General features: G+C 36.8%; 1 protein-coding gene across 1 annotated transcript in view; it reads right to left on the bottom strand.

Annotated features, from left to right (window-relative positions):
• Positions 1-25,666, bottom strand: part of zgc:171482 (zinc finger protein) — a 64,666-nt gene that overhangs the window by 6,948 nt on the left and 32,052 nt on the right. The window contains exon 5 of the mRNA XM_012880649.3: positions 18,101-18,197. Coding sequence (XP_012736103.1) covers positions 18,101-18,197 — 97 coding nt within the window. The remainder of the gene's footprint in view (positions 1-18,100; positions 18,198-25,666) is intronic.

Below are 25,666 nucleotides of genomic sequence, written 5' to 3'. Positions count from 1 at the left end.
GTAAGCAAATTTAAATGATCTGCCAATAGAATAAAATTTTTGCACTCAAAATAGGAACACCTTGTCTCCCTGATCTTATTTCAAGTGCAGCATATCTAATTATCTTATTTTAGGGATCAAAATACTCATTCCATTCGTAAACAATCTTATTTACAAATACTCTAATTTCAAGAAAAACTTTTACTTACTTGTATTTCCCTTTTTGCATTGTCGACATATAGGTTTGCAACAATAGGAGAAACTGGGGATCCCACATTTTTGCCATTGTCTCCATTATTTGCATAAGCTTATTAAATAATGTTTTATTGCAGTTGATTTTAGGTGTTTTTATTTTTTATTTTTTTTATTTCTAAATAAGGAGACACCATTTAAATGAATAAGCAGTGAGGAACCAATATTATTAAAAAATAAATTTCTAATAATATTATTTTACCAATTTTACATGGATGTGCAAATCAGCTTTCTATCATATTTTGTACCACAAGAACAACAACAAAGCGGTATTTAAAGTTGAATGTATGTGTCATAAAACAAAACAAAAAAATTATAAACACAAATAATTTGAGCTATGAAGAAATATTATATAGAAAAACTCAAAATCAGGGGAAAAAAACAAGAAAAGAAAGAAACATGAAAGAAGAAAAATGTTAAAGCAAAGGGAAAAACAGACAAAAATACACAAAGTCAAGCTAAAGGTGAAGGTAGAAAAAAGGGCTTGGTCTTTGAATGAACAGGCTATTAATAGACTTATCCAATAATCTGTCCCAGGGTCACTGAGAGTGTGGGTTCAAAGAGAATGTGTGTGCCTTTAATATCCACCAGAGCTGTTTGGTGGGATTGAAGGTCACTTTTGAATGCTGGGGGGTATTTAAACTCGTTTAAACTTGAAAAAAGTATTCCTTGAAGAAACAATAAAAGTGATTTTTACATGTATCACTTTTCAAGTCAATGAAAACCAACAACAATCCGAGGAGCTTTAAAACATTTCAGAAGGACGAGTTCTCAAAGCTAAACAAGTCACCCATGTTCAGATGTCACTGGACCAGCAATAATCTTTTATCAGTGGGAGATGTGAACTTAAATGTCACTTGAGCCTTTCAAGGGTTGCTCTAAGGTGCATTCATGCATCCTAACAAGAATAGGAGCTGACAATGGCTACATCTAAAAATATCAGTTGAGAGTGTTTAAAATACAAATCAAACCTTTGGGAAAAATGGATGGGTGTGAATCTCTGAAGATTTTCTCTATTAAAAAAAAGTAACAAGCATAGACTAACTTCAGAGTACATTTTTTTTGGTCTAAAGCAATTTGCATTTATATGCATTCGGGCCCAGCAACAAGGTTAGTGGTGGACCACTTACAACTAAAGGTGGGTTTTAAATATGCAACAATAATGTTTATCCTCTGATATATATATATATATATATATATATATATATATATATATATATATATATATATATATATATATATATATATATCTGTTTTATATATATATATATATATTTTTTTTTTTTTCAGAAGCTTCTCTTTGGCCCCATTTTTTAGTAATAAACTCAAACCAATAATTCAGTCAGTGATTACTGTTCATCCCTTATTGCAAACTACTCAATGCCTAAAGAAAATGCCTAATGGTAACAAATGCTTGAGGGGTTTTGCAGAGGAATCCTCTAGTGTTTCTTCATTTTGAAAGTAATCAATATTTTTTTCAGGATTACAACATGAATTTGAGATTATTCACTCTCCCCACCTCCATAAATACTGAAAGCAAAAGTCTGTTTCGTTAAATAGAAAAATAATTATATTACCACCAAACTTATCAGATATTTATTTGAATGTGGGTACTGAAAACATGATTTTCAAAAGAACAAACCGATATTTTTATTATTTAGAAAATGCAAGCTGCCACTAGACTCACTTAAATCATTTTTAACTTAGTGCTGTTGCTATCCCCCGGTTGAGTCTTGGCCCACTTTAGCTGACTTGATTTTACTTTTAGTAGCAGTCTGACTTGTTCCTGTGAATATATTATTTGGACTCTGATGTCTTTGCCAGGTAAACACAGTTAAGATTTGGCAGTAGCCTTAGAGCAGAGACTGTGTCATCATCGTCACATAACCTTCACAACATCACAGCTACCCTCAGAAAAGCATATGTGCATCTATATCTGTATGACTGCCTTAATGTGCACATACATTTTTGTATTTACAAAAAATATGTTGACCTATTTGATTTTTACAATGTCCCCAGTATTTCTATATGCATGGTAATTGCTCTGACTTGATATATGCATAATTCCTCATGTGAATCTGCAAACCTTTTCAGATACACAAGAGCTCAGGAAAAACACCTTCAGAAACCATTTTTAAATTCAGCACAGATGTTCGGTTGGAGTCACAAAAATAATAATCTGAAGTTTTTGGTAAAAGATCAAAAGTCAGAGTTACTGTGACCTAGATTTTTCTCATTCTTGTGAATGTAATATTTCATAAATACCTTGAGGGAATGTCTTCAGCTTGGGCACAGATGTCTACTTGGACAGCAAATGAAATCATGACATTATATATTCAAAAGGTCAAACACGATTTAAAAAAAAAAAAAAAAAAACATTAAACAATAGTATTCTGCCTCAATTTCAAGAATTCTGTAACCTAAGAAAGATGGCAGGCTTGGCTGTAAAATGCATCTTACCGGACCAGTAGATGCACACAAAAGCAGATTAAAAAAATATACCATGCTGTGAGAATGTTCTCTTCATCATTACACTGATTTGCAGTGACAAGTGTGGTCTGAATGATAACTACAGGTGAGCAGACACTGCAGACCGGAGAGTCATGCTGAGCTTTATTGGATAGCTTTGCTAGCTTCTTGGGCATCAAGAGACATTGCAATTGTTGTGTCTTTCCAAAGTGCTGTCAGATTTCCTGCACCCCCCAAAAAAACTCTACTTCATGGATACCCCCTAAAGAACCAAATATCCAAAAGTTTCAGGTAAAACTTCACTGAGTCCCAAGGTGCATGGCTCAAAGATCTGTTGAAGATCCAGCAATTCTAGAAGTAGTGGGTTACCACTTTACCCCCCCCCCCCCCCGAAAGAAAAACAATTTTTTTTTTAAATTGATATTTCTGACATACACCCTCAGGCCTCTTCATAAGGTAACCCGTTAAATTGCTTATTGACACAAATTCCAACTCAGACATTAGACAGACTTTATTGTCATTTAAATGCACATTCAAATTGTATGTTTGAGAGACATTTGATTGCAAGGCCCCTTGTAAAAACAGAAGACAAAAAAGAAAAATGCAGAATAAAATAAAATTGTCCAATTAGATCTATATTTTCAGGTATCTAGACATCTGCTCAAAATCATGTTTCAACGCAACAGAATGGGGGTGAACGGAAACTGAAATTAACTTGGAACATGGCGTGATTGTTTGTGCCAGATGGGCTGGTGTGAGTAATTAAAAAACAGTTTATCCACTGGGATTGTCATGCACAAACATTTATCTGGTTAACATAAAAAAAATAAAATAAAAAAAATAAGTTATCCAGTGAAAGGAAAATATGTAGCCTGGTTCAAGATGAGAAAAAAAGAAAGAGTAGCGCCAAAACCCACTTGTTCGACTCAAGGTGTACAACATACCAACTTTAAACACACCAATCAGCTGACCTTGAAGAAGATGGGCTACAGTAGCAGAAGACCGTAACTGATGCTACAACTTGCATAGACTCAATAAAATTGGATGATAACGGATTCAAAATTGAAAAATGTATTTTAGTTGCAATATTGAGATAGTCAGGCCAGTGCAATAAACAACATGAAACCACAGATCTACCCTGCATTGTGTTGAGCTGGTGGTGTCAAAACAACGGTGTGGGGGATATTTTTTGGGACATGCCTGTGCAAATTCTCAGCTGCTGTTTTTAAGCACAAGTCAAGTATTTGTTCACCTGAATCATGACGAGACTCCTTATATAATCTCTTTAGAATGAGTTGGAGGACCGAGTTATATAAACTATGGAGTTTCTAGCGTAAATCTCACCTTCTGTTCAGTGTTGTCTGTTCTCTTATGACAAATTTATTTGTGCTTAAAAACCTCAGAGTTCCAACTACTGGATGCTCAAGTACGAGCCACCAGAACTGACAAAGACTCCCAGATAAGTGTCAAAACATTTGCAGAAAAACTGAGCAAAGGTTTGGTTGTCTCCGATTTAAAGTTGTTTGCTGTTAGAACACTTTCTTGCTGATCATGTCCCACACTTAATTACCAAAGCGTGCCCATGTTTTGATGTATACTTTCAGCAGGATAGTATACCATGTCTAAAACTTTACATCAACTCAAAGTTGCAATTAGTTAACTGTTCTCCAATGATATCCACCTGGTTTAATCCAACATTTGGAATGTGGTAGAATGGGAGAATAATTGTGCAAATAGGCAGCAAATGTGTGACGCTGTCGTATACCTGGTGGAAAAACCTCTGAGGAATGTTTCTGACACCTTGTTGAATATTCCATGAAAAATAAAGGCATTTCTGAAGGCAAAGGGGGTCCAACCTGGTACAAGAGTGTATGCCTAATAAATTGACCCGAGAGTTAATGACTTACTTATTAATTGTTCTTACACAGGAACACTACAGAACCAAACAGACAGATCTTTAAAGCAGAAGTCTACAGGATAGAAGAGCACAAAACTGTGTTATAAAGATGGTATAAAAAGCCGGAGGAAAAAAAGTAAAAAAATAAAGTTTTTCAGTTATACATTGATCGTTCTACGTATTTACCTGTAAATCGCAAAACAAGTTATAAATTGACTGCATACTGCACTGTGCCAAAGCAATCCTCCTATTTTGCTCTCACAGAGCTCAAGTTTCTTAGAACTTTTGACAGTTGCTTAAAGCTGTTTGAGCAATATTTCTCCAGGCTTTCTTGGTCTTTTTGCTTCCTCGCTTATTTTCACTCATTTCATTCAAAATAAAACTATATGACAAGATCTGAAAGCCCGATAAAGTATTTATTGCTCTAGAACATTTCAGAGACCACTTTAAAATGTTATAAAGAAGCCTATTCCTAACAAGCATATAGATCATGCAAGTAGTTAGGGTTCTTTTGGGGGATTTATTGACAAGGTATAGAATAGCATGTCAGATTTTTACCATAATGTATTCCTGCTGAAACTAGAAGAATTACAAAATGAAACACTGTCTTTAAGATATTCAAGGAAGTGTTATAGATAATTCTACCTTGTAATAGGAATACAGCAGCAAGGTTAGAAACATTTTCAGCTCCTGTTGGCTGAGGGCCTAGTTCTATTTCCTTTATTTTTACTTTAACAACTAGGTTATGAGTTTCCAGGAGAGCTTGAGCTGGAACTTACATTGCGTTTCAGTGTCCATCTGTCTGCTGCAGTTGTGTTCGTGTCTGTTTGCCAGCTAAGTCCATGGGCTTAATCACCACATACTGCAAACTGTAAAAATGTTCTGCCAGTTTATCTTGTCATATCTCTGCTGCTTTTGTTCTTTACAGGTCCAATTACAGCAGCCAGTTTGGACTGACTGTGGAGTGTGCAGTGCTTCCAGTGACCCACGGCTGCCTGTGAAGCAGATGGTCGGTTCAGATAAGGCGGGGGAGCTGGTAGACTGAAGAGTCCAGCTGTTAAAGTGATAGAGAAATCTGTTTTTGTTTTACGATGATGGATTCCTAATGCCAATCATCACACAAAACACACACATGCACCAGCGCTTTTCATGGATGTTTCTTCGGTGAGAGCTAATCCTCTGCCACTGCCAACCGTGCTTTCATCTCATCCAGAAAGCTCCTTACACAAACCAAAGCTCGGGCTTAGTGTGAAAGAACACATACACAAACATGCATCCACTCCCAAAGATTTTGGGTGAAAGATTGGGTGTGACCTTTTCAAAGCGATGCCAAAAAAAGGAATATCACAAAATCTGAAAATAACCATCTATTTACCCAATTGTATGTGTTCAGATGAACACACTTTTAAAAAAACATATCAATTTAGCTTGACAGCTTATTCTCAAAATAATTCTTAAAAATATATTTATTTACACTGTATAAGTCAGCAAAATTGTGTGATTACTAAAATATGTTTCCACTGCAGGAAACTTTTTCCAGCCCAGTGCAGTTTTTAGTAGCCATTACTTTACTTAACTGCAGCAATTTTGATTACGCAATGGAGAAACAACATGACTGGGTTATATCATAGAAAGGGCCCCGGTTTCATAATTGTTTTCTATTTGGAGGTTTCTAAATGTTTGTTACAGGCTGAATTTTTTGCAGCACTGTGTTTTAGTCATCTTTTATTCACACTAAAGTTTTTGCAGTGTTAAATTATACAACAAGCAACAAGAGTAATTGGTATTTTTGTTAACAAACCCAGCATTAAAAAACAGCCACTCATGCTGAAGTTTTTCATAAATCACAACACCTTTGCTGAGATATTTTCTTAAACAGTCCACTAGCAACCATATTTAGATTAGATTAGATTAGATTAGATTCAACTTTATTTTCATTACACAGGTACAGGTACAAGGCATCAAAATGCAGTTTAGGTCTAACTGGAAATGCAATAGCAGCAACTGCAGGATAAACAATGGTTCCATAAGTACAGGACATGGATATGTACTGAATAAATATACAGATGAATACTATTATAAACAGAATTTTACTGATAGATTTGTTCTATGAATATAATACATAGATAACTAGTATTGTGACCTAAATTTACAGCTGGATAAGTAATGAATATAATATACAGGTGGATATTACTATAAATAGAGTTTTTACAGATATGTACAATAGCATAATATACAGATGGTTGTTACTATAACAGAGTTTACAGATAAATATGTACTATGAATATGTACTATGAATATGTACTATGAATATATATATATATATATATATATATATATATATATATATATATATATATATATATATATATATATATATATATATATATATATATATATATATATATATTAGTGCTGTCAGTTAAATGCGTTATTAACGGCGTTAACGTAAACCCATTTTAACGCCGACAATTTTTTTGTCGTCATTAATCGCGCGTCAAAACACACACACCGTTCCCTAATGTTTTTCCCCCCGCCGCGCTCTCCGGACTGTGTTTCTTTTACCCTCGGCGCTTTCCGTAGGTTCAAGAGTGCTAGAAAACTGTAGCAAAACAGACCCGCGCTGCGCTCACTGTTGTTTCTTTTACCCTCGGACACATGCGACTTTGGGCTTCTTTTTTCTAAAAGCGCTTCTAAATTTCATGTGTCACGGGTTGCGGTTTTTTTGGGCAGGTTTCTGAAAGTGAAATAGCTTATTTGGGCTCTAAAATAAGTGACGAAATAGGGGTTATTAAGAGGCCTGCCTGCACTAGACACTTTGTATCTAGCTAAAATATCCCTACGCCATAGGAGCCGACGGTAGTAAAGGCAGACAGAGCAACTCTGCACGTATTTTCTGCAGTTTACGGTGCAATAACCGGTGATAACTGTAGATTACATGGTGCAGATCACCATTTTGAGCAGACATTGGTTCTGAATATGAGCTTTTAACATGCTGATAACATTGCAGAAACCCCAACCCATAAACCGTACTTTAATGCTTATTAATTTGTTTTCTCTGTATTTGACAAACCAAGGATGAATCACGTTGCCAAACGAAGGACCTGGAGTTACTAAAAAGTTGCTAAACAGTCTCATTTAGGGTACTGAGCTCCTGCCTAGTTGCATGCAAAGTGTAAGACTGGAATGACCTGGAGATTTAAAACCTTTTTCCAGGCTTAAACTGTATGAACATGGATAGAAACAGCAAGCAAAAATATTCAAAGAAGTTATTGTTGTTGGTGTGAAAGCTCAGAATTAGATGTGTGTGTGAGAGAGAGTGAAGAAATGAACAAAACTTATGACTTTATTGAAATGTACAATTTTTATTAATTTTTATGTTTATGCATAATACCATGTCTATCTTTGTTTAAGAGGCAAAGAAAATATATCGCATGAAAACAGGTATTTATTTACACATTTGTTTACACACTGTGTAAATATCAGGGCGTCATGATTAGTCATATAGCCATTATAGTCCAGAGTTTAACATTTGGCACCAGGATGTTTTCATTCCAATTCTGAAAAGTGCTTGAAAAATACCAAATTCAAATTTTTTTTTGTACAAGCATGTATTTTATTAGTGTCATTTATTGCAAAATTGCATATTAAAATGCCCAAACAGGCTATTACACTTTCAGAAATAAAAGGATAAAATATCCGATTGATTTGCGATTAATCTCAAGTTAACTATCGACATTATGCGATTAATCGCGATTAAAATTTTTAATCGTTTGACAGCACTAATATATATATATATATATATATATATATATATATATATATATATATATATATATATATATAAACCAATAATAAGTGGCAATTTTTCTTAAGAGCCACATGGGCAGTTGCTCAGGGCAGCATTAGAAAGGATCACACCAGCACCAAACAAAAAATTTAACTGTCAGCTGCATGTTAAACAACTTTTGTATTGTTCTTTGGCATCTGCTGTCCATGGGATGATGACACCTCCTGCATGGTGCTGATAATAACAAAATAATTTTTGTGCTTTGTGTGGCACACCACTACATTTTATCCCATCCAAGAATGTGGATGATTTCCTGCATTTTGATTGGTTGCGAGTGTAGCAGAATGAGAGGCTTGCCCATGGTGCCATTCCTACAAGCATCCCCACTGCTAGTAATGTTACAATATTCAGTGTGGCTTATGTTCTGAGATAACAAAAGCATTTAGATCATAAAAATCACAACATAGTATTCTTTAGTGTTAACATATATTAACGTTGAAAGAAACATAGAAGCTTTGCTTGTGTGCGATTGCAGCTGCATGTGTGTGTGGTTAATGTTTGTTTTTTTTGTTGCAGGCTTTAATTAATGAGAATCTGTAACAAAGGAGCCTTTACATTAGAAGTGATTTTTGATCCATTTAAAGTGTAACCACTATGAAATAAATACAACTTATGACTGTAGATAGAACAGTGGGCTGAAATCTCATCTTCTTCTGTTGAGGGGGGCGGGGAGTGGGATCCAAAAAAAATATTTTTTTAAAAATGTCTTCTTGCGTTGTCTAGACACAGCATATTTGTTTTTATTATATAATTCCCTCTTAGTAGAACATGAGGGCTAGAATGAGATAGATGTTGAATGATGGGAGGTAGAGCTTATCTAAAACTGGTGTCAGACTCAGACCTTTTGGTGCAGTGGCGTGTTTCACCTAAGTGACTATGTGGATACAGAGGAAGTGAGGCTGATGAGGTGGAACCTTTAGTCTTGTTCTCTCTTACCCAGAGGATCAATACAGTAGTGCAACACAGCTGGCCAGACTTATTTTCAGAATCAGTGTTCACACCTTTAAAAAGAAGCCTGTGATGTTTCAGAGTGGTTGCACTAAAAAAAACAATATGCGCCTTGAGAATTACCTTTGGAATTATAACCTTTTAAACTAATTTCAAAATTCTGGTAATACAATATATATGTGACCTGCCACAGCAAAAGTAGGAACAAGTTGGCACAGCACAAACTGAGAAAAACATTAAAAACCTTGAATTTCTGAGAAAATAATGTTTTTTGTTTTATTGCAACATATGCTTGTTGAAGTTATGAAGAAACCCCATAGTGCTTTAAATTACCATTTTAAAGGTTTCAAATTTTGTGTTTAAACTCGGGATGTTTTCAACTTAAAATCCGACCGATATCTGCATGTCGGGTGGGGAAAGGCATGGTTCATTTGTATGCTGCCTTTGTGTAGCTCTGCGGAGGCTTTTGTTATGCGTGTTGGCCAATAAGCTCCGTGCTTGAAGAGAGCTGATGGCTACTTATGCACCTACTTAACTGTTTGAAAGAGAAACTGAGTTTCTGTGACTTGTGAAGAAGATGGACTGAGCTGAACGAACCTCCAAGCGCGGCTTGGAGGTTCGTTGGTGGCTTGCTCAGTGCTCCACTGTAGGATACATGTAGACCAGTACACTGGACTCGTTTCCGATTCTGTATCAGGAGAAATCGGCGTAAATAATTGCATCTGCGGATAGAGAGCATTCCTAGTTTCTAGCTGATGTTAACCGAAGATGAGGAAGATAGCAAAATATTTTGTCTCACGGTGCATTTGTGTACTTGGGACAGTCTTGAACTTTCTCCTGAGGATGGATGGATTGGGATGGATGAACATTGAACTCATCGGACATGGGGTGAGTTTGAGAAGTTTAAAAAAACTATCATGATGCATCATAGTGAAATTAAAGCCACGCATCTTTCAATCTTTAATTTTTAATATCCAAACATGATTTAAGTGGCAGATCATTTTGTGTTTTTAATGTCAAACAAGACATAAAAATATATTTCTCATGTTTAAATCATATACTTAGCTAAATAGTACAAACATGTGGTGTGTATGTGTGAACATCTCCATTCATGGCTGCATTATCAGTAAATTGTGGTCTTTGAGCTAGAAATGCTAAACTGTTTTCTTTTGTATGACTGATGCTGCTATACCTGGAATATTGCTCCATGGGGTTTATTTTAATGGCAATGAAAAATGTTATCTTAACAAGTGCCCATAAAATGTTTTTCAAAACATCCTTTAAAAAAAACAGAATGTGCAATTAAAAAGCAACAATACCATTGTCCATTATGCAACTTGCAGACACAAAAACATGCAGAGATAAATAACTTAAACTGTTTAATATTTACCAATTTTGTAAATGATAAGTGTGTACGTTTTTTACTTTGTTTTTTGTTTTTATATTTTGTAATTTTTTTCAACAATCGAAAGATATTTGTTCAATGCACAGATCTAACACAAATATTGGAATGCAGACCTGTAAATTAACTTTAGATACACAAAGTAGTGCAGTGAGTTGATGTGGACCCTGTATTGACAGGCATTGAAGGGGTGGGGGGTATTGCTGTAGGGTATGCAAAGTAATTCAAATGAACAGCTTTTGTTATCACCCCCTGGCTGAAGGTAGGGGTCACCAACATGGTGCCCGTGGGCACCAGGTAGCCCTTGAAGACCATATGTGATGCCCTCAAGCCTGTTCAAAAATAGCACGACACTACAGCAAGCTGCATCTAAAATGTTATTTTATTTAGTTGCTCTTCCTTGTTAATCATACTTGTGTCACGTTCTGTTCTGGATTATGTTTATTATTTGGTTAAGTAGCTCTTTTCGCCTTTGGGTTTATTTCCGTTTTTGGATTCTAGTTTAGCCCCTTTATTGTGTTAGTTATCTGGTCCTTGTTTTAGCTCGGCTTTTAGTTCTGTACTTGGTTTGTTCGGTTTTGTCTTAGGTTTATTTTCTAGTCTCCTGTCTGCTCCCTTAATCACTCCCACCTGTCCTTGATTAGTTTCCCTCCGCTCACCTGTCTATCCGCCTATTTAAACCTGCCTTAGTTCTCTGCTCCCCGTCGGTTCATCACACTTCATGCCCACGCGTCTGTTCCTCCTCGTTTGTTTCGGCAAGAGCCCCAGCGCCTTGATCCTGTTTTGGTTAACCTGCTTCTGTTTATTCTGCCCAGTTCTGTTCCTGTCAAGTGTATTGGATGTCTGCCTTACCCCCTTTTTGGATCCGGTTTTTGTTCATTTGCCCTTCAATAAAAACCAGCAAAAGGAAAAACATTGCTGTGGCTGAATTCCGGGTTCTGCTCCACACCATTCATTACAACTTGTATTTACATAGATTTAAAATGAATAAAAAATAAATAAAAAAACATGTTTATATAACATAAGGTTAATGTTAGCGCTGACTCTTTAGTTCAAAGGTCAGTACAGGTAGCCCTTTGTATAACACAGTACCAAAGAAGTAGCTCTCCACTTCTAAAAGGTTGGTGACCCCTAAACGTTGAGGCCTGCTTTTTCACTGAAAAAGCTTAGATTATACTATTTCAGTCTTAAAACGACCCCGGGGAGACTTGTTTCTAGTTTTACTGTGGCATCACAACCTATCTCTTATCCCCCAAATGCTGCAATGTTAGAATGTTATGAAAAAGTGAGTGAGCCAAAAAATGTATCTTTTGCTTGTCTTAACCCTTTTGTAACTATTTCTCTAGCTGACAGATATGTGAGCAGTAAAAGCAAATGCCTTGTGCCTCCCCTACAAGTCTCCCTTATTCTTATCTATCTTTGGCCTATACATCCCATCCTGCCCACTCTGCAGCTGTCAGCTATGCTGGGTTAACGTCATTGTCCACTCCAAATCTACTCAATATCTCTGGCTCTAACTTTCTGCTCAGTCTAGAAGATTTTATGTTAGCTGCAGTTTTGTTTTGCTCTCTCTTTATTATCTCGGCACTGTTCTGCCTTCAGTGCCACTCTCTATAAAAAGAAACAATACAATAGAGGCATTTCTTAATTTTACTGTGGCCTTTTGCTTGCTCAAAACCCTGTTGTCTCAAATCTGATGTATCTTTCAGCCTTGCTGCTCTTCTCGTCTCATTTGCTTCTTGGTGTCTGTGTGGAGGCTGTCAATTAGTCTTGCTTATGTTCTCATTCTTTGTCATAAACATAACTCTTTTAGAGAGTCTGCAGTATATTCTGCCATGTGACAGCAAAACTGACACAAGAGCGATATAAACAGCCATCTTTTCCCACAATATACCTGTGCATAGATTTGTGATAAACCATAAAATCACTCTTTCCAGTAGTTTTGTTTTAGAAGCCTTTAGTTTGGAGGTGTGTTTTGGGTTCTGAACTAGTGAAACTTTTCTAATCATGTTTAAAAAAAGAAAAACAATCTCTTCCAAATAACAACACATCTTTACAACTTCATGTTATTCCAACATGTTGCTATAGGACATGGTTAACATGTTGACAGTCACATTTTAATGATGACAAAAATGTAACTATCATGGTCTGAAATGTTTTGACTGAACCAATACTGAAACAGGCAGGCATACAGCTTGGAGAATAGGATAATTGAATGAAAACATTAGGAAATTTACAACAAAACCCAGGAGCATGAGGCATGAGGCATGGGCTGGCGAGGCACAATCAGAAGAAGGCAATCGAGCAAAGTGTAGGAAACAGGAGGAGAAAGCCTGGTAACATAAATGAAACTGATGAAAATACAAGAAAACCAGAATATACAAGGAACACAGGAATAAACTGGAACATCTAATAAAGAAACACTCCAAAGTCCTAAACGTCATGACAGTAACACAACCTTCTGGTTAAAGAACAATCATGTTGTCATTCACGCTGGCGGTAATGATACCCGGTTACCCCAATCGGGGGTCACTAAAGTAAGTGTTACTTCGGTAAGTTTGCTAAAATAATGTCGGACTCCATAGTTTTCTCTGTTTCCCTAATTGATCTGACTAGCGATGACATGTTTAGCCACATGTCATCATTCAACCGTTGGTTGTCTTGTGGTGTCCTGAAAACGACGTGGGCTACATTGATAACTGCCAATATTTCTGGGGAAAACCAGGTCTGATCCGGAGAGACGGCATCCATCCCACTTTGAATAGTGCAACTCTTCTTTCTAGGAATCTGGCTGGATTTATTAGCTCTCCAAAATGCTGACAACCCAGTGTCCAGACCAGGAAGCAGAGCCATAGTTTAACATACCTCTCTGCAGATTCTGTACTGTAACCCACCCATTAACCCATTGTGACAGTGTCTTTCCCACGACCAAAACTAAACAGATTAAAAAAAGCTCTAAAAGGAGCAAATCATAAAAATCTCAAAAATCAATACGGCTCAACTTGAACCAAAAAAATAAAACCATCAAATGTGGTTTATTAAATATAAGGTATCTCTCTCCAAAGACTCATGTTAGTTAATGAACTGATTTCTGATAATTAGATTGTCTCACAGAAACCTGGCTGCGATAGTATAAATGAGTGAACTCCTTATAATTTATTAAATTTCCACATTCCAAGAATAATGTGATGAGGAGGAGGAGTAGCAACCGTGTTTCAGTCTGATTTTTTAATCAGTCCCAGGCCAATTAATAACTACAATTCTTTTGAACATTTAACCCTTAGTTTCCCTTATCCAAACTGCAAAGCAATAAAACCTCTTCTTGTAATATTCTAGGTTCTGTTTTGGTTTGTTTACTCTCCTGCCTTAGGTTCTCTGGCTGCTTTGAGTTTTGTCTTGTGTTTTATACTTCGGGGTTGTTTTGTTTCTTATCAGGTCTGGTGTAGTTTGTTTCTGTCCACTTGTCCTCTCAGCTTTTTAGGTTTGGTTTCTGATCTGTTCTTGTTTTGAGCCTCTGCACTGATGTCTGGTCTAATTACTTACTCTGCACACCTGCCTAACTCCACCCCTGCTGCAATCACCTCTCACCGGTTTCACCTGCCTCCACCTCCATATAAACTGTTGGGACCAGACATCAGTGCCAGGTCGTCTTGTTGGTCTTGTCATGTTTTTGGGTGAGTCAATCCTGATCTGATGTTTGTTTTTGAAATTTTGACCTAGTTTTTCCCTTCCAGAGAACCTGAGTTATTCTGTCATGTTACCAGTCAGTTTCTGTTCCTATGAAGTTCTGGATGTTTTTTATTAGTCTTTTTGATTCTTTAGTCCTTTTTGCATTGCTCTGCTTTTTGTTTAATAAATCCGTTTTTTAAGAACCTCTGCTGGTCTGGCTGAATTCTGGGTCCGCTGCCGTGATTCATCACACTTCTGTTTGTTGTTTTGTATCGTCCACCTGGCCCTTACTTTCAGTTTTTAGATCAGTTCTCTGACTTCCTAACTGATTTAGTTTTAAAAACTGACAAGGTTATTTTAGTAGACCCTGATTGCAATAACCTTAATGTAGCATTTAATACTATCCTACATTCATTTATGTTACCAGGCTTTCTCCTCCTGTTTCCCACACTTTGCCACCTTGCAGTCCAACTTATTCAGTTCACCTGTGTCTGCTGTTACTTCTCATGGCACTCACCTGTTCCCACCATTATTTAGGCTCCTGTTGGTCCTTGTTTCATTGCTCGATTGCCTTTTTCTGATTGTGCCTCGCCTGCCCAAGTCTGTGGGCTTGTCCTTGGCCCATGCCTCATGCTCCTGGGTTTTGTTGTAAATTTCCTAATGTTTTCATTCAATAATCCTATTCTCCAAGCTGTATGAGGGATTGCTGCAAAGCCATCGACAAGGCAGACGTTTATCCACTGTGGCTCTACATTCATCCAGGAGTAGTGAATGTCGTTTATCAAGACTCAATGCAATCTGCTGGGTTGGTTGACCAATCACCCTGTATGATTTGATTGGATTTGACTTTGTAAAGTGCCTTCAGATGACAAGTGTTAAGTAAGGTGCTATATAAATAAAACAAAATAAAATTTAATGATATTTCTTTAAATTAATGGTGCAGTCTTTCTAATAACAAAATCTAATGGTGATGCTCTATTAATAAACAATGAGGAAATTGACAGTTTCTTGTAGTTTTTCAATTGAAAACTGGATCAGATTTTAACTTTGTTTTGTATTATTTGCCTGATCACAATTTTACATTTGTAACTCATGTACATCTGCTATACTATGTTTTCTTGATCATGGTATTTTATCTTTGATCAAACATGTAAGACATTGTTTAGACAATCAACTATTCCTTATTGTAGTTTAAGTGTGTACAGACTTTTCTAAAGTAAATGTATACACTCTTCTTCTTTGGTGGCCCCTGATGACAACAAATCAGATTTGACCCTCAATATAAAAACTTTGTTAATTTATGCATATATCTTTTATTCTTTTACTTTAATCTTTAATTTTTTTCATAGTTATTTCTGTTGCTTTTCTCAGACTAAGACTGATCTGAATTAGCTAAAGATGCAAGCAGAAGGCTGAGCAATTAAAATAGAATTTGCCCAATAGACAAAATGAATAGAAAGCCACAACATCCTTGAGCTTTCTTTTATCTAGCGAAGCACTTTTGATGCTATTTCCACTGCATTGAATACAGCAATAAACTCAGCCATGCATCACAACACAGCCTGCAACCACACTTACAGCTATCTCATGGTAAATGCATGCAATACCATTGTTGTGTTCCAAATTATATTTTGCTTGTGGATATAAATTACTTTACATGTTGTAAGTTACTATGGCAATTTAGCTCTTGAGCTCACCAGACTCAGCCCTCATATCTCCTTCATGTAGACTTTCAACATTTATAAACAATGTTAAACTCCATCTTATGAGAATAATAAAACACAAACCAACAGAGAAAACAATGTCCTCCTTGCAACTATCTGGCATCATTTTGAAGTGCTACCTCCAAGGCAACATTCAGTTAAACAACCTGGATTTCATTAGCTCTTTTCTATTTACTCTTGCTCACCTCTTTCTAGTTTTCAATTCAACCCATTATCCTAATATTACCTAAAAAGGTAAAAAACAATGCATTTTTAAACAACTGTCAACTTATCTGAATGCAGTTTGCAGGACAGTCTATGAATGCTGTTTTGAAGATAATCAATGCCTTAATATATTTATAAACACTTTTGAGCTTGTAAAAAAGCAAATAACAATTTAAAAATCCTGTTAAAACAGCTCAATATATTAACATTAAGATAATTGGCAATAAAGAAAGAAAATAAGTGTGACTTAACTTTTAAGTGGTAACAAATTTGAATGCACTTTATGTACATAAAATATATTTCAGATTTCATTATCAAGATTTTAATCACTGGCTCTGTTTTTTGTTTAAACATGATGCACGCTACCGTGTTTCTTGATTTAAAGACAACTGCACCAAGCTTATGACATGAGCAGATTTATTGTGCGGACCAAAGAGTTACTAGTACTGAGAGCACAAAAGCACCAACTCAGGGAGGGGGCTTTTGGGGATGAAACAGAAAGAAAAGGTTGTTAGTTTAGCCAATGAATTCATAACAGCAAAGCAACTGCTGTGATGGGAAATGTGTAAATTAATCTTAAACAGTTTTAGGACTTTTTGTCCAACAAGAATGCATTGAGGCCGGCTCTCAGCCATTTGTAGTGTGTCTCTGTGTATGAAATGCTGAGATTCAAAATAAATAGAATAAATAAATATTAGGATGTGCTCTCACATCCTAATAAAAAATAATCAGTAAAGGTGCATCTCAATAAATTAGAACAACATTGAAAAGTGAAAAATTGAAGTAATCAAATTCAAAAAGCAAAACTCATATGTTTTATATATGAGACATGGAGGAATTATTTCTATTAGTGTAAGACAGCTAATGAAAAGTCCATATTTAGTTTTATTGGTCTTGAATGGATGGTTGCTCAGTGGTTCAGATACTCTTTTCAAATGGAATACATTTTATAAAGAAAGGTCCCAGAATGTTGACCTGGCCATATCATAATGAGTAAAAAATAACTTTGGTATCACTATATTTAATGGACCAGTAAACTCGACTGACCTAAATCCCGATAGAAAATCAATGGAGTATTGTCAAGAGGAAGATGAGAGACATCAGCCCAACAATACACACTAGCTGAAAGCTCAATTAACACTCAGTTATTATACAAAAATTGTATTGCAGCACTTGTGATACTTATGGCTTGTTTAATATTGTGTGCATAATTTTTGTTCGAATTTTGTGTTTTCGGCTATATTTTCGAATTACTTTGGAATATTTTCTACATCTAATTTCAACATGGTATGTTGTGTTTGATACAAAACTGTTAACTGTAACAAACTAAGTAAATAGCACTTCATATAGTAAAGATAAAGACATACACAACTATATAATTTTATCAGGTGCAACATGTAGAAGAAATGTGACCTCATCCTTTAAATGGGACAGTGATCTTGTGGCCGTAAGCCTTTGTCACCATGGCATCTTGTAAATTAAAAATTAAAAAGCCTTAAAAATACTTTTAAAAGTACTTCTTCTTGGTACTGATATGTTTAAGCATGAAAAAATTCCATTTATAGGTGGGAGGACGTGTGTGTGTGTTTGCTTCATTAACACATCCACAGACCATTTTTAAATTAAGCAACTAAAGTGTTCACTTATTGATAATATTCTAATTTACTGAGATGCCCCTGTATGCACATACAGCAGGTTCTACTCACTTGTTCTGGTGCTTGGAGCCCTGGAGGTGTGCATGGTACTGTTCGATAGAGTTAAGAACCACACTGCAGACACTGCAAGAGTAACTACTGCGCAGCCCTGGAAAGAAACAAACAAACACACACAACCAAGTATTTGCAGAGGTTACTGGGAGAGGAGTTTGCTGATGAGGAATTCATGAGAATATTTTCAGATCACTATTATAAGTTGCACTAACAATGTGCTGGAATGAGGCCAACGTGGGCAACAGTGAAATTCTCAACCGACACTAATTAAGACAGGTTTACTCTCTGCATTGGAAAGTAATTTTGTTAGTTAGAGTGCATCTTCAAATAAATTAGATTAGATTAATCATTAGCAGATAACCAGTTACAGTTTTAGATCCTTAGATCAATGCCTCTGACTTTCTAGTCCCAGTGTGTGGGTGTGGGTGTGTGTGTGGCTGTGCGTAAGGGCGCTTTTTCCAAACTTGAACTTAAGCAGGGTTCAACGCAAGAATTAGGACACAGAATAGGGAAAGAAGCAAGCAGCTAATTGTGTACTTGCTTTCCACTGTGAAAAGCTGTGCATAAATGCACATTTTACATTGTGGCGGTGAATGCAAGCTTCAAATGGTGCAGCTCAGACACAGATGTTAACTAATTAGAGGGTTTGCAGGTGGTCGGGATGAGCACCCCAAAAATAGATAAGTTTAGAGATACTGACAGAATGGAGTGAAGCAACATTTGGAGGTAGAAGGGGAGGAGAGGGAGGTGTTTAGAAGAAATGAGGGAAATTTCCAAAGAAAAGTAAGATGCATATACAGATAAAGAAGAAGAGACAGATAATGAGTTGTTGGCATGGCAGCACCGATTCTAAAAATGTCTGCCTTTTGTGAGGGCAGAGGGAGCGGAGGAAATGCTCTCTGTGTCAAGGAGGATAGGGCGATCAGCAGCATCACATAATTGACTCTGTAATCTCGGTCAGAGATATAATGAAGCGCTATTAATGTTTCTTAACATGTTGCATAATCGGAAACATCGGAGCAAGGCTTCATGCAGATCAGAGGTCATAATGCTTGACACTTAAACTAATCAGTCAAGTCTGCCTGTCCATGGTCCTAAGCGGGGCAGCTATTGATCAGTGGGTAGAGTAGTAGTTATGTAATCAGAAGGTTGTGGGTTTGATTCTAGCTGCCTTCTTGTCACATGTGTACATGGGCAAGGCATTTTTGCGGAACATTCTGTACATCGGTGTATGGACGTGTGCTCATTGCAGTTGGGGGAATGTGGTTTTAGTGTAAAGGTTTTTTTTCCCCCCATTATCATGTACAGCTTAATGGGAAGCAGAATGGTGCTCTGGCTGCCAAACATATTTAATTTATGAAGGGAGGATTTATAACTATAAATCCACCCAGTGTAAAGTGTTTTGAGTGGTCTGTGTGTCTCCATCATATATCAGAGCTCTGATTACCCCGTATGTTCCTAACAGAGCACTTCGCTCTAAGACTGCAGGTCTGCTGGTGGTTCCTAGAGTCTCTAAAAGTAGAATGGGAGGCAGATCCTTTAGCTATCAGGCTCCTCTCCTGTGGAACCAACTCCCAGTTTTGGTCCGTGAGGCAGACACCCTATCTATTTTTAAGACTAATGTTAAAACTTTCCTTTTTGACAAAGCTTATAGTTAGAGTGGCTCATACCCTGAGCTATCTCTATAGTTGTGCTGTGATAGGCCTAGGCTGCTGGAGGACATCAGGGTCTAATTTTCTCACTCTACTGATTTCTACTGTTCTTCAGTCTACTGTTCTCCAGTTTTGCATTGTATTACATTGAAATGACTGTCGTCATTTCAGCTTTTAACTTTTTGCTCTCTCTCTTTTTCTTCATAGTAGGTACACCTGGTCTGGCGTTCTGTTAACTGTGACATCATCCAGAGAAGACGGCTCACCCGCTACTTCCATCTAATGTAGAACAGATTACTGGATCAATGTGTGCTTCTGTGCTTTTTTGTTTCTCTTGTTGTGTCTCTGTTCTGTCTTCTGTAACCCCCAGTCGGTCGAGGCAGATGACTGTTCATACTGAGCCCGGTTCTGCCGGAGGTTTTTCCTTCCCGTTAATGGGTGGTTTTTCTTCCCACTGTCGCTTCATGCTTGCTCAGTATGAGGGATTGCAGCAAAGCCATGTACAATGCAGATGACTCTTCCTGTGGCTCTACGCTTCCCCAGGAGTGAATGCTGCTTGTCGGGACTTTGATGCAATCAACTGGTTTCCTTATATAGGACATTTTGACTTTGTAAAGTGCCTTGAGATGACATGTTTCATGATTTGGCGCTATATAAATAAAATTGAATTGAATTGAATTGAATTAGAAATTAGCAAATACGTTCAGTCCATTTAATGCGATGGAGCTTCATTTTCAGTTTTTTGAGTGTGTACTACTATTACGCAGCTTGTGGTGCAAGAGAAGTTGGATGCCTTTGCTTTTGTGTGGGTGCCCTTTTCTCCGCTGTCATTACTGTCTTTGAGATTTATGACTAGTCTGTGTATTCTGTCACCTTCTGACCTTCTGAGGCAGTAATTGCTAAAGAACTATGTTGGGAGATGAAGTTGTAACACAGTTGAGTGAGATGTGAGGTCACACTGGGTGAGAGCTGCATGATGTAGCATATCTACTTTGTGTTGCCTCAAGAGTCACTCCTTCTGTGACAGGGGTAATTAAGGACGAGCAGTCATCAAAAAAGGAAACGCTAGGAACAAATTAGTAGCCTGGAGACAGCACTGTTTTAGATTAGTTTGTTGATATTTTGCAGCTATTAAATAATAAGCTAAAAGCTAAATCTGTTTAAGGAAAATTATAGAAAATTTATGGTAAATCTTGCTATAAGTCATTACTCTTGTTTTTTTCTAATGAAAAGGTTGTTCGTATATACAGAGTGGTTTTGAAAATAATTATGTGATAACATTTCTGATCATTATCATTATTATTCTAAATTTATATAATCATTTAACAAAATGTGATAAGCCTCTAAGACACTGTGTTGGAGATGCAGGCAGAAGCAAAATTAATATAGATGCCAAAGAAAACCAAGTTTTAAAAGTAGTTTTTTATACTATATAGAGGTTTTTGACCACATGTGGGAAGAAAAAAACATAAATAGCCCTCTTCCTCTGCCAGCAACCACTAACTGTGTCACAGCTAATGCAAATTGATTTTGTTTTAGCCAGATGTTTACAGTCTTCACAAATTGTAAAGTCTGTTTTACGTCTTTCTAGATTTTCAGGTTTCTTGAACCACTGGGTCTACTCGCTGGTGTCTACCAATGGGTACTGGTAAATTTGCCCCTTCGCCATTGCCAGAAATGGGAAAGATTGTCATACAAGTTTTTCAGACACAAATAAATTTTATCTCAAAATCACAATTTTTTTTGTCTATCTCTATAATTCATCAAAATACCTAACTGCAGCAAAACACGAACATGGTTTAGGTATGGGGGAAATAAATAGTTTTAGAGGTAAGAAATGTAAAAGGGGAAGTATAAAATGGCCATTCATAGTTACAAAATGGGGGTAGAAATTTGCAAAAGGTCCTTGAGCCTCTACTCATACCCTCCATGACAGACAAAACAATAACACGTAAAGCAGTTTGACATGCATTTAACTAAAAGCACAGTTTAAAAAATTTAAATATTATGAAAAGTTCAATATGTCATTCATTAAAAATATATACATAGAATATTGAACATAACCATACATATTGAAATGTGAGCTGTACTTGTATAGTGTCCATATAGCAAATTAACTAACACAAAGTCTTGCAAACTTTTAGAGATGCTTGCTGTATGAAAGTGCAATATATTTAGTTTTGAGCATAATTTAGCTGGTAATGTAAATGACCTCACAGAATGACTCCACAACTGGTAATTGCTTGCTTTAAAAGCACTCCTTGACTGAAGGTGATGATTCCTACACAGATCAAAGTTTTGGACAGGATGCTTTAATTATAAAATATTGTATGTTTGCTTTAATTTTCAACATTTTATTGTGAGAGCCACTTGACATTCTCCTGCAAAATGTTTGCGATCATCTTTCTTTTCCCTTCAAGCTCGCAAATCAAAAACAATGAACCTTTTCTAATCTGTAAAACAGTCCGACTGCGTGTCTGTGTGTATCTTCCCTCTATCTCACTCTGCCTTTGCAATCATGGTTTACATGAGTACAAAACATTTAGGCTATGTGTTATGCATGGGAGCTCTTTGTATCAAAAGACAAGCATTCTCAGCAGGTGGTAAATGCTCTCCAGTAATGTTTTCAGTGGCACTATAATGCTAAGCATTGTGTTTAATTTTGCACCAAACCAAGTCAGGGATCCCACAAGCTTCCTATTACCTGTCTATGTGATGCTACGGGTCAGAGGAGAAGTTGGGCCTGGCGCTCATCAGTGCATGAGGGTTAACTGGAAGAGGAGGAGGAGGGAGGGGCTAGGCGGGGGCTTGTGGCCGCCATTGATCAGGCTAGTGCAGAATACTCACTAGAACTTCAGTAAATGCCTTTCAAATATAGAAACACTTTTGGAGGGACTTGATGGGAGAGATTTTAATTTTAATTTTTTTTAATATACGTATGGATTAATGAAAAAAGACCTAACCCTAACCCTTTCACTCGGCACAATTTCTTTCCAACTCCCGTTGGCTTTGCGCAATGAGAAATAATGCAGATACCAAACACCCAGTGTTCAGTTAGTTCAATATTATTCTCTACAAATAAATTGATTTAAAGTTTGCTCAGAGAGTTGGTGTTTTAATGAATTGCACACATTTGTCATTGATTAATTTTGTTTAGTAGTATATTTCAATAAAAATATATCAACATAAAAATAAACCTTTGGCTGATTGATGCATGAGAACAAAATTAAACATGATACAACAACATAAAACATATTGTGAGCCATAATGAATATGTAAAGGGAAAAATTATAACAGTGTACAGTCAGGGGCGGATTGGCCAGCCATAGGGAGCGCTGGAGGCCCTGTCCGCATGCCCGGCCTGGTCCACTCTGCCATCGCACTGGTTTGTCTCGCTCTTGATAACAAAAACAAACCATGGGCGGCTGGTTCGCTGGGGTCTCTGCCAGACTGAAACTCCCACAGATTGCAGATGCGAGAGGGAATGACAGACACATCCTCCTCCTGCCATTCTCTGAGGATGCTGACGCTATCAGCGCTGCTGTTACCACCGATTTTTCAGACCACTGCTCCACCAGTTTATTTATTTTCAATAAAGCAACTTCTCGTCTTTTTTCTGTGTTATTGGTGACTTCACGTGAAAGCAGTTCTCCAGTGATTGCCTTTCCACTTCTGCAGTCAGTTTCACAGACAGGTGCTCTGCTTCGTCCTGGCTGCAAACTTCGCAATGAAGCTTCATACCCGCCTGCAGTTGGAGAATTTGAATAGTTGGAAAATTATGTGGGTTTGAATATGTTTTTTTACATGAAAGCGCTGTCAATTCAGTGACCAGCAGTATAGCTGCAAGACCCGGTACTCGAAGATCGGGTCCTTCAAAATCTGCAGCCCTGAATTAGGAGCTTCAGGCCTGACTTGTAACTCTGTAATGGATTGCTTTGGTCTGGGTAAAGAAGCAGCCAATCATACTGCTCGCCCCGCCCCGCCCCGCCCCTCCCTGCCCCGCCCCAGTTTTTCTTGATTGGCAGGCAAAGGGATTCTTCTGAACAGCGTCGTTATGACATAAAAAGGCCATCTGGAAAAACACCATTATGAAATAAAAGAGGACTTTTTAAAAAAAATGACATTTTGAAATAAAACTAATGAAATTAAATAAAAACACCTAAACAATAATTTTATATTAGTGTGAAAAATATTAAGGTGAAATAAATGTTATTACTATACAATTTTAAATAAGAATGACAAATATTTCATCTTAACGCACTAATAATTTTATAAGCATTCAGATATTTTACAATTTTATTGTCACTTTAACTATTTATTATGTATTTTTTTCATACTGCTTTATTTATTTATTTATTTTATTTTGAGCACTTTGGTATTGCATACTCCAGCAGAAAGGGTACTTCTCATCCAGGGCACATGGTCAAGTGTTTGAGCACCACTGGGGATCTATCTATAAAAGTACCTGTGGATTACTTTAATGCTGCAGAAAAACTTACTCTAATACTGTAGGATGTATAATTTTTTTCATATTTAAAACACAACTATGATAATATTTGTGATGTATTTGCACCTAACAATCATGATACAAAATTTTCATATCGTTACATCCCTATTTGTTTATTGGAAAAGACAAAATTTTGAAGAGAAAAAAACCCCAAAACAATGCTCAGTCCTGCTTGTCTTAGTTCTATAAATCTATATTGCAGGATTACACAAAGATGTCTGTTCTTGTATACAAGACTAAATGTGTTGTAAGTGTATGTGTGCATGTGGCTTGATAATGTCAGCTTCCTTGCTTTTATCCTGATTGATGTCACCTCCCCAATGTCTGGCAGAGCAGCACTGATGTGCAATATACTGCTGCTTTGTGTCGGCGCCAGTGGTCTTAACACACACACACACACACACACACACACACACACACACACACACACACACACACACACACACACACACTCAAGAACAGACGCTTTATGTTTTTGGTTCTGGCATAAGTTTCTGGCAAAAGACCACGCTGTGCCCTAATCCATGTTAATTACATGCAAGAAAAGTGTGCATGACGCCATGCAGCTCAGGCTTAGGAATTTTGCTTTTTTTGTCAGTGGGAGCAGTATTTGTGCGGGTGTTTTAAGCCTTGGTAATTACACAAGAAGATATGCCAAGGAGAAAGAGAAAAGAGAGGGAACGATGAGCAAAGGCAGTTGGTGTGGAGTTGTGACTGTCGTTTAATGTGCAAAGCCTTCTAGCATTGCAGCCATTCCTTGTTTGCAGACACATTACTGCTAACTAAAAATGAGCCCCATTTTATATTCACAAGGAATATACTGTATACTCATTATGAAGGCCTTGCTGCAGAGAAATCTTGACATGCCCTTGGTTCAGTTTCAGACTTTTAAATATTACATATGATATACAAGTTAAAGTTTTTGTTTCAGGCCTTATAACATTATTGCTTTCTGTAGGGACATGCTATTTGTGGCTTAGTCCATTTAGATGCTCTGCCAAGCTCTTACTCCAACTCCTTTTATGTGTCTCAGAGGGATTTCTGGTACCATTTTACATTGACAATTATGAAATCTTGTTTATGATGAGTAGAGATTGTTAAATGGCACTAAATCAAACAAAGTGAGAGGGATACTTAATCAGCATGCATCTAACGGGTATAAAGGTGCACATCATTGATTGATTATGCCGTTTTCTGTAATTTACTTTTCTGTTTAATGTATGGAAAGAACATATTTAGAACCGAGGTTGAATTTTTAAAATCTCACTATAACTTCATTTGTAATTCCTTTTCTTGTGTGCTGCTGGTTTGGATACAAAGTGTATGTAGCTTTTCCCCATCCCATTACTTTAATGCTGGCATACACCACGAGTGGGACACATGCTGTTCAGTTCTAAAAATGAA

Source organism: Fundulus heteroclitus, chromosome 22, assembly GCF_011125445.2.
Source record: "Fundulus heteroclitus isolate FHET01 chromosome 22, MU-UCD_Fhet_4.1, whole genome shotgun sequence".
NCBI classification, from domain to species: domain Eukaryota; kingdom Metazoa; phylum Chordata; class Actinopteri; order Cyprinodontiformes; family Fundulidae; genus Fundulus; species Fundulus heteroclitus.
The sequence above is the reverse complement of the archived record's forward strand: the minus strand, read 5'-3'. Positions and strand labels throughout refer to the sequence as shown.